Source organism: Chaetura pelagica, unplaced genomic scaffold (assembly GCF_000747805.2).
Source record: "Chaetura pelagica isolate M959 unplaced genomic scaffold, ChaPel_1.0 scaffold415, whole genome shotgun sequence".
NCBI lineage: Eukaryota > Metazoa > Chordata > Aves > Apodiformes > Apodidae > Chaetura > Chaetura pelagica.
This window is the reverse complement of record NW_009953398.1, coordinates 254,330-264,896: the sequence shown is the minus strand read 5'-3', so window position 1 is coordinate 264,896 and position 10,567 is coordinate 254,330. Positions and strand designations below refer to the sequence as shown.

General features: G+C 50.4%; 1 protein-coding gene across 1 annotated transcript in view; it reads left to right on the top strand.

Moving 5' to 3' along the window:
* TOX2 (TOX high mobility group box family member 2) overlaps positions 1-10,567 on the top strand; it is a 90,375-nt gene that overhangs the window by 71,603 nt on the left and 8,205 nt on the right. Inside the window, exon 6 of the mRNA XM_009998387.1 lies at positions 8,607-8,687. Within this exon, the coding sequence (XP_009996689.1) occupies positions 8,607-8,687 (81 nt within the window). The remainder of the gene's footprint in view (positions 1-8,606; positions 8,688-10,567) is intronic.

Genomic DNA, 10,567 nt, shown 5'->3' with positions numbered 1-10,567 from the left:
CTGCTGAGCCCAGGCTGCCAGGTGGCTGCAGCAGACTGTGGTTCAGCTCCTTGCCCAACAGGAGCATCGTGCTCTGGGGAGGGTGGAAAGGTGGGAAAGGGAAATATTTCACCTGGGGTGCTGTTCCTAGCTCCACTGACTGCAGTGGGATTGGATATCTTCACCTCCTCACTGCAGGAAGTGGGGCAGGAGGCAACCCAGGGAAAGCCAGCACAGCCAAGGGAGGCAAGCACGAGCCAAGGCAGGACATTCTTGCTCCATTCTGACCAAGGTCTTGCTTGAAGAAGCCTCTCCTCTTGCTACCACAAGAAAAAAAAATAAATAAAGGTGGATTTGAGGAATAGGATCTGCTTTGGGCTGTGGTCACCAACTTGATCTCTCGCAGCCCCCAGGTGTGCAGGGGGGCTGGGACATTTCCCCCCCAAGGGCTGTAGGAAGCTACATCACTGTCATTTCTGCTTCAGATGAAGCTTGCAGACCTGATTTTTCACTTCCAGTGGGCACAGTGGTTTCAGTTCATGTCTTGGAGGAAGAACAGGCTGGGAGTGACCAGGGAGGGAGTTCCAGGCAAGCTGGCCCATAAACCCCTCCTCAGCCAGGGCCTTTTGGACTCATCATCCCTCCAGCCTGTGCCCCACTGTGCCCACAGGACCATCCCTTCCTCCCAGCTCCATCCTTCACAGAGGAGTTTTGCAGAGCATGGGCACCATGCTGGTGCTGGGGGGATGAGAGAAGCCCAGTGTTGGTGGAAGGGGGGTTCCTGTGTCCTCTCCAGCCCCACTCTTAGCTGCTCTCAACCCATGAGGAGCATTTCCACAGGCAGAAACCAGCCACCAACCCCAGGTGGCCCAGGCCAGCACACAGAGGGTTAAGCCTCTGCCATTTGTGCCTCTAATGATTATATGCACTGTAATATCAAAGCTGGAGCTATTTATTTGCCATTGAGCAGGTGCTGCTGCTCCCACAAAGCAAATTTGCTTTCTCCTCCTGATGAAACAAGCAAAATAAAGGTTGCTCACGTCCCATTTCAGACAGGTTTTTTTTCTCCCTGCTCAGTAGCTGAAAGGCAAACACTGAGAGGAAACCAGAATGCATATTATGCAAGAAACCATATAATCTAAGAGCATCTTTGATTTGGCTGCTGCTGTCACAGGCATGTATTTCACAGAGAGAGAGGTTTTTTCACCTCCCCCCCCACCCCTCCCTTCTTTTGTTCTTACTGGTTTATCATTTGTGCCTTTGTCATTTTGTTCCTTCTTCTCTTCTCAGCCTCTTCACAATGAATCTTCATTTTCCCTCTGACACACTTGTATCTAAATTTCCTTATTTCCTGCCTTTTTTTATTTATATCTGTTGCCTGGTGATTTGATCATGCTGTGGAATACAGGATTAGCAATCTCTGTGTCCTTGGGTACTGCTCAAGGACACCTGTTCAGCAAAGCCCTGTTTTCTTCCTCATTTTAACCCCTTCCAGTGTGGCCACACAGTAATAAACACTGTTCCTGTGGTGTGACAGTAATAACTAACAATACCTTGAGGTATCTCCAGCCCTGCATTAGCAGGACCTTGTCATCTTCATTCCTCAACAGCTGGTGTGGCCTTTTCTAAGGAGCTTATGTGGGAAGCTGAAGATTCAGGGAGGGGAAAAAAATAGTCATATGTCCTCTTTGAACTTTGCAAGTAGTTTAGCAGCTGTTCCTGGAGAGATAGACTTTGGTGGAAAGTGAGATGTTAACTCAGCCTTCCTCCTCAAATTGGCTGCCTGTGGTACCAATCCACCTGCAGGTCTGGGTCCCTGCTCCAGGCTCCCAGAATCCTGTCCCTGGGTGTTGGGTTTTTCCCTGAGCAGGTACAGACCATCAAACAGGTTTACCAGGACTTCTGAGTTGATAGAAATTAGAAGAATGTGGCACTAAGTTGGTGCAAACTCTGTGGGCTCACGAGAAAGGATTTATCCTTTGTTGAAGCTACTCAAGAGGAGCCCAAGATGGTCCAAGGGGTTGACACAGGCTGAGAGTTGGGGTGTTCAGCCTGGAGAAGAGAAGGCTCCAGGGAGACCTTAGAGCACCTTCCAGGGCCTGAAGGGGCTCCAGGAAAGCTGGGGAGGGGCTTGGGACAAGGGCAGGGAGGGAGAGGACAAGGGGGATGGATTAAAACTGGAGGAGGGGAGATTTAGGTGAGACATGAGGAGGAAATTCTTCCCTGTGAGGGTGGTGAGAGCCTGGCCCAGGTTGCCCAGGGAAGCTGTGGCTGCCCCATCCCTGGCAGTGTTGAAGGGCAGGTTGGATGGGGCTTGGAGCAGCCTGGGCTGGTGGGAGGGGTCCCTGCCCATGCAGGGGGGTGGGGCTGCATGATCTATAAGGGCCCTTCCAACCCAAATCATTCCATGATTCTATGATTTGGGGGGAAAAGGACACTGGTTTGGAGGCAGGTGATGATGGAGCATGGAGAACCCTGCTAAACTTCCCTAGAAGCTGCTTATTTTCATTAGGAAATCCAACTACAGTTTCAAAGCATTGGGTTGTTTTTTTTTCCCAGATCCCAGAAACTCAAAGTAGAGATTTTAGGAAGTTTCTGAGCAATCAGTTGAGTGAACCTCAGGCTAAGCCAGGGCTTCCCATCCTGAGTGAGTAGAAGCAAAGTTGGACAAAATCAGCTTTTCCAGTTGAGCTGGTGAGTCTGACCCATGGGGACACAAAGGCACTGGAATCCTTGCTCACAATGGACCTGCTTCCCCAGGGCTGGTTCAGTGACACCAAGTGACTCCACAGGCAAAAGTACACGTGTGATTTTCCCACACAAATGCAGTGTTCACACTCCAGGCACAAATTACCCAGCTGAAAAATGACTCACTCAGCAGAAAATAATAGATCACCCACCTAATCAGATCCATCTGCTGGCTCAACCTGATCCATCACCTGGTGGCAGGACACTGCATGTGTTTGAGGTGGGACAGGGACATCTCAGGCCAGCTGTAAAGCAGCAAACTGCCCAATTCCATGCAGAACTGGCAGTGGTGGAACCACCACTGGTTGCAGTTCTCTGCTGCTGCCCCAAAGTCCTGCAATGAGGGGCTGGAAGGGTCCAACCAGTTGTTACAGCATCTTCTGAAATTCAAAGAAAACCCCAATCCCAAACAAGGTTTTCAAGTGAAAGCTGATGGAGACCAGGATAATGACCAGGAAGATGTGAAGGGGCAGAACTGCTATTAAAAGCAACTCCAAGAGGATGACTTCTCTTCTTGGAGAGCAAAATCAGACGTGTGGAAGGTGCTTTTCATCATCCATGGAGGTTAGGGGTTGGATTTGTCACCCTCCTCATCTACCTTGTTTTGGAGTCTTCTGTGGGTTGTCCTGAGAATACAGCTGTCCTCACATGGAGCAACAGGTGACTTCCATCCAGGTGGCACAGTGAAGTCAGGGCAGAGGGAAGCAGGACTCTTTCACAACACTTTAATCAGTGGTACTTGCCACTTGATGATGAGCTTATCTATTCATTCTCCAAAGGGCTGCTGACAACACTCTATCTCCAGCAGGATGAAGAAGGAGCTTTCCTGAAACCAGAGCCTTCCATGTAGGTGTCCTCAGGGGTAGCCAATGCCCAGCAGCTCCCATGCCATAGCTGGGAGAGCCTGGAGGGAACTGGAGCACCACTTAACCACCAACCTCATGACAGGCATCATCCACAGCTGCCTCCTGTGCCTGAGCTTGTTGACCTCAGGACTTGGCAATCCAGACTAAAGCCACCAGACTGAAGGAGGTGCTGCTGGGATTTACACAGTACACGTAGCTTGGGTTAGATGGCTTTAATGGTTGGAGGGACAGATTCAGCCTTAGCCAAGAAGGGAGCAGAAGGGACACAGAGGAGGGTGTGAGGAGGTGAGGAGGAGCTGGGAGGGAATAAGATGCTATGGCCATGTTTGCTCTTTGCATTTCTGATGGCTCTGTGGAGGCCTTAAGCAAAGACAAGGGTGGTGTGGCCATCACCAGGATGGTGTGACCATCACCAGGGTGGTGTGACCATCACCAGCGTGGTGTGACCATCACCAGCGTGGTGTGACCATCACCAGGGTGGTGTGACCATCACCAGAGTGGTGTGACCATCAGCAGGGAGGTGCTGCAGGGAGGAGGTGCTTTCCTGCCATCTTATGAATAAGCCACGAGTTACGATGATCCCAAGAGATACCTCGAAAGAAAGTGTATCATAGTTACAAGAAAAACCCTTCAGATTTAAAAGCAGAATAAAATCCAGAGTTATACACTTGGGGGTAAAAAAAACCCAACCCTTTCATGGGATCATGGAAAGCAGGGCAAGGAGGGACTTAAGAGGTCAACCAGACCAATCTGCTGCCTGAAGTTGGGATCATCTCTACTTAAGCCATTCTTGATGGACGTGTGCCTAAGCTGCTCTTAAACCTTCCGTAGTGGATACCCATCTCCCCAGGCAATCTCTTCCCGTGCTTAATTATCCTTCCTGCTAGGAATGTTTTCCTCCTGCTCAGCCAACATCTCCCTTGTTACCACTCAAGGCTGTTGCCTCTTCTCCAACCTGCAGTGGATGCAGAGGGTTGCTCATTGCTTCCTTCTCTGGGCACTCTTGCTCCTCTTGGTCTTCTCTGCTGACTAAAGGAGCTGAGTCCTTCAGCCCTTCTCCTGGAGACCTTTGCTGCCCTCTCCACCTCTCCTCTCCTGAAGTCCTATCTCTGTTTTGAAGGAAACCACCCCAAACTCCACCTAGGATTTCAGCAGAGACCTTTGCGCTTGGGAACCAGCGAACCCCTTGACTCTGAGGGGCGTTTGGGTTGATCTCTTCATCCTTCCCAAGCTTGGGAAGCAGCATTCCCATTCAAACAGGCAGCCAGGCTGCAGAGCTTCCCAGGAGCAGCTCCTGCTGTCACTCAGTGCCTGCACCACGCGGAGCCGCTCGTGGGCGGCAGCGGAGTTTGGGATAATTGTCTTCTCTAATTAACTGGTTATCAAACACGAACATTTCATTACAGCACAATTACTGGCTGCTTTGCTGAGGCACAGAGGTGTCAGGATTACGATCCCAACATATGCTCCTTCCAGCTCTGATTTTTTTGTTTTCATAATCACTAACCATTTCTACTCCCCCTCCCCACCCACCCACTCACTTAATGACTAATGAATCCTTCTGCTAACGAAGCAGGGAAATAAATCAGTGGGCATGGCAGGTTGGAAAGGAAAACATGCAAAGTGTTTGGAGGATCCTTAAATCTGATCAATTACTTGCAAACACGAGTTACGATGATCCCAAGAGATACCTCGAAAGAAAGTGTATCATAGTTACAAGAAAAACCCTTCAGATTTAAAAGCAGAATAAAATCCAGAGTTATACACTTGGGGGTAAAAAAAACCCAACCCTTTCATGGGATCATGGAAAGCAGGGCAAGGAGGGACTTAAGAGGTCAACCAGACCAATCTGCTGCCTGAAGTTGGGATCATCTCTGCTTAAGCCATTCTTGATGGATGTGTGCCTAAGCTGCTCTTAAACCTTTCGTGGTGATTACCCATCTCCCCAGGCAATCTCTTCCCGTGCTTAATTATCCTTCCTGCTAGGAATGTTTTCCTCCTGCTCAGCCAACATCTCCCTTGTTACCACTCAAGGCTGTTGCCTCTTCTCCAACCTGCAGTGGATGCAGAGGGTTGCTCATTGCTTCCTTCTCTGGGCACTCTTGCTCCTCTTGGTCTTCTCTGCTGACTAAAGGAGCTGAGTCCTTCAGCCCTTCTCCTGGAGACCTTTGCTGCCCTCTCCACCTCTCCTCTCCTGAAGTCCTATCTCTGTTTTGAAGGAAACCACCCCAAACTCCACCTAGGATTTCAGCAGAGACCTTTGCGCTTGGGAACCAGCGAACCCCTTGACTCTGAGGGGCGTTTGGGTTGATCTCTTCATCCTTCCCAAGCTTGGGAAGCAGCATTCCCATTCAAACAGGCAGCCAGGCTGCAGAGCTTCCCAGGAGCAGCTCCTGCTGTCACTCAGTGCCTGCACCACGCGGAGCCGCTCGTGGGCGGCAGCGGAGTTTGGGATAATTGTCTTCTCTAATTAACTGGTTATCAAACACGAACATTTCATTACAGCACAATTACTGGCTGCTTTGCTGAGGCACAGAGGTGTCAGGATTACGATCCCAACATATGCTCCTTCCAGCTCTGATTTTTTTGTTTTCATAATCACTAACCATTTCTACTCCCCCTCCCCACCCACCCACTCACTTAATGACTAATGAATCCTTCTGCTAACGAAGCAGGGAAATAAATCAGTGGGCATGGCAGGTTGGAAAGGAAAACATGCAAAGTGTTTGGAGGATCCTTAAATCTGATCAATTACTTGCAAACTAAAAATCCCTAGGAAAAAAAAAAAAAAAGGGATTTAATTAGGAAGGAACGGGGTTTTGTCAACGTGGGGATTAAAATGGTAAAGGTTGTAAAGGCTGCGCTGGAGCTGCCTCTGCTGGAGGGATTGTGAGAAGTTTTGGTTGGGATCTGCTCTCTGAAAGGCCTTGCCCTGGTGAAGGCTGTGGCAAGGCTGCTCTGTGTCCTCAAGGCAGCACAAGGAGGTGCAGAAAACCCCACCTGCAGGGCAGAAGTGCTGGCAGAAGACCTATAGAGATGGGTTTTCTTACAGTGAGGGTGGTGAGAGCCTGGCCCAGGCTGCCCAGGGAAGCTGTGGCTGCCCCATCCCTGGCAGTGTTGAAGGGCAGGTTGGATGGGGCTTGGAGCAGCCTGGGCTGGTGGGAGGTGTCCCTGCCCATGCAGGGGGGTTGGAACTAGATGGTCTTTAAGATCACTTCCAACCCAAACCCTTCTAGCATTCTGCAGTCACAAATCAGATAACCCACCAGGAACCTTCCAGGGCTGGAGAGAGCATCAGAGGACACACCACCTGGGCTGGCCCTCTTACCCTGCTCATGGCCAGGTCCTGGGAGCAATCCCACTCTCTCCCTTTGGAGAATGCACTCCCTGAAGGGGAGGTTGGACTAGATGACCTTTAAAGGTCCCTTCCAACCCCACACACGTTCTAGGATTCACGTGATTCTACTTTCATGATGCACCAACCTCAGGAACCACATTTCAGAGCACCTCTTAGCAGCTGAGCTGGTGGCCACCTGCACAGGGAACACCACAGTGGTGGCTACAGTGTCCCTGCAATGGGCTACGACATCAGGGGGGGTGAGGATAGCAGAGGAAGGTAATAGCTTTTACTGGGGGAACTGATACAGTTTGAGGAAATAGATGCTTTTCACAGGCAAACTCTTCTTCAGGCTGACATTTTGAAATGTAATTTTGTTCTGAATGGAGCAAATATAATACTTCCTGAAGACCATAAAGCCAAAGACAAATTTAGAGAAATGTTCCAGTTGAGAAAATTGCCATCTGAGACCTTCCAGTGTGTCAAGTCAAAATGTTTCATTACAGGGATCTCTCTGATTTAGCAATGAAAAGGAGGTTTTCAAACCACTTTTAATGGAATTTATCTCTGCTGACTTTAAATGGGAATTCAAATAACTGGGTAGTTGAACTGCTGGAAGGTTATTTTCCCTTCAGAGGACAGTGTTAGAATGGAGCCTGGGGTGGAAATTTGCAGGGGAAAGGAGCTAAATATTCCCACTGGGCTCCACTGGTGTGATTATTGAAAGCTGCTGTTGTTTTTAAAGCAGAATGAAATGTATGCAAAGCTCTTCTAATTTAAATTAACTTTGGGTGCTCTGCTTGAGGAGGGCTTTGAGTTTCCAGGGGTGGAGGGGCCTGATGGGAAGTTTTCTCAGGAGTTTCTGCCTTTTTACCAGAATTTTTATGCCATTTTAAAATGTTCTTCTCACTCAGTGTAATGTGTTTAACACACTGCTGGATTATACCTTTATTTTTACATACATGGAGGGACAGAAAGTGACCCAACCCTGTGAAACAATCAGGAAACCTGTCTCATGATGGGGGGAAAGAAGGAAGAATAAACAATAATTCACTCTTACAAAGCTTTTTTTTTCTTGGTTGTTGTGGTTTTTTTGCTTAGGGTGGCAAACTCTCCTGCCACTTACTGATGTTCTGCTGCCAGAGCCAGGAGGTCAGGGAAAAAATCTCAGTCTTTATATGCTGAGAAAGGACTCCCCAGCTCACAGGGTTGTGGAGAAAGGCTGGGGAGTGATGACCTCTAAAGAATTAGTAACAGAAAGGCCAGGAGAATGAATGAGTTAAAGATTTTGGGATTTCTCACTGTTCTTGAAGCTCGTCTTGTTATTTGGGGATTTTGGCTCTTGTCTTGCTCTTCCACAAGTCTGGATCAAACTCATCCCCAATCCCTGTGGGGAAGTGACTCCATGGAGTTCACCTTATAAAATCAGGCTGTGGCTCTTAACAGCTGACTAATATCTCTGCCTCAATCTCTGCCTGGGCACACAGACCACTCTGCCCTGCCAGAAGCCTCCAGAAATCCCAGCAGGGTCCAACCCAGGGGCTTCATTTGTCTGATTTGGGGTAAATTCCAGTCCAGCAGAGTTTGTTATGCACGTGTTTTTTGCAGGGTACAGCCAAGCCCAGCATCACCCTGTCCTGCTTTATTAATTCTTATCTCTTGCTTCGTCCTTTCAGGCATACAAGAGGAAAACAGAAGCAGCCAAGAAGGAGTACCTGAAGGCCCTGGCTGCCTACAGGGCCAGCCTCGTCTCCAAGGTACCCCCTGCACGGTCTGGAGGTGACACTGGGGGGTTAGGGACAAGTCCTGGGGCTCTCTGGGCAGGAGGGAGTTCATAAGACACACAGTGTCATCACAGAGTCACCAAATGGTTTGAGTTGGAAGGGACCTTAAAGATCACCCAGTCCCACCCCCCTGCATGGGCAGGGACACCTCCCACCAGCCCAGGCTGCTCCAAGCCCCATCCAACCTGCCCTTCAACACTGCCAGGGATGGGGCAGCCACAGCTTCCCTGGGCAGTCTGGGCCAGGCTCTCACCACCCTCACAGCAAAGAATTTCCTCCTCATGTCTCATCTAAATTTCCCTTCTTCCAGTTTTAATCCATCCCCCCTTGTCCTCTCCCTCCCTGCCCTTGTCCCAAGTCCCTCCCCATCTTTCCTGGAGCCCCTTCAGGCACTGGAAGCTGCTCTAAGGTCTCCCTGGAGCCTTCTGTTCTCCAGGCTGAACACCCCAACTCTCCCAGCCTGTCTCCAGAGCAGAGCTGCTCCAGCCCTGGATCATTCCCATGGCCTCCTCTGGGCTCTCTGGAAGGTGCCAAGGGCAGCACCCAGGTGCCAGCACCCTGCTCCAGGCAGTGGGGCTGTTCCAGCTGCCCAGGACCTGGATCTGGCTTTTCCTTGCACGCTGATCCAAGAGCAGGTTTTAGGGAGTAAGGCCCCATCACTGCAGGTTGAGAAGCACATTGGTGCTTAAAGCTTTTTTCTCAGCCAAACCCCCAGAGCCCATTCCTAATTTTCAGGGGATTTCAGATTCCAAGGGAAACTCCCAGCCCTGCAGGGCTGCACCTGGGGTGACAAGGATGGGCCAAGTGCCTGCCCATCCCAATCCTCCACACGTGGATGCCCATCCAGGGGACCGCCTGCCTTGCCCTTCTTCATGCCTGCAGAGAGGGGACATGGGCATTTGCTGCCTGTGACTTTGGGGTGGTTCCCGTGGACTGTGGCTCAGGGGATGTGCTGCCCTTGGGCTGTGAGGGTGTATTTCAGGTTGTTTTCCCTTCAAAGCTTCTCCTTGGTACTGTACCACACCCCCATGACTTATTCAGCTACCATGGGAAATAATGTGATGTCCCAAGTCGACCAACATCTGTAGGATCCATGGGATTGTGGTGATGGGCTGGAAAGGCTCCAAGCCCCTGTGCAGACACCAACTGGCTTAACTTGTAAACAGGACAGCAGCTCTGGTAGGAAAAGGGAATGGAAAGGACTGCTTGGGGGTTTAAAAGCTCTTCTTGGTTCCTCTGGAAAGCTCTGAAGGTCTTGCCTTGGCTGCACCAGCGAGGGGCAGGGAGCAGGAGGGATGGACGTTCATTCTTACCCAGTTTCTCCAATGCCCAGTTCTTTGCAGAAGGGCAACTTTGTTTTGTGTAAAAGAGCACAGTGGGATCCTGGCTGCTGGGTGAGAAGGAGCTGGAGTGTCATTAGAGAGCCCACTGCAGGACAGAAACCTCCTTGTCTGAGCCAGAAAATGTCCTGTTGTTCTTCTACTTTTCCTGCAGAAATGAGGCCCCCATTGTTCTGTGCATTACAGAGCCCACCAGGGCTGCAGGAGATGAGGACAGCAGGGCTTTTACAGTCCTGTTTGCTCTCTATTGGAAGCAAAAGTGACCTTGCCACCCACCTTGGTGGGCCTAAGGAGTGAGCTGCAGTTGCCCCCGAGCTGGTCAAAGCCCCTCTGGTGCTCCAGGCTCTTCCAAACACTGAGTTACTGGGGTTTATTTTCCCAGATGAGGAAGCTGCAGCCAACCTGTGGTCACCCAGCAAGCAGGGCTGGGAGTCCTGGAGCTGCCTGCTGGGAGAGGAGCAGGAGCTGCTGGGAGTTAGTGTGGGTGGATGGATGGAGGGATCGGGGGGGGGG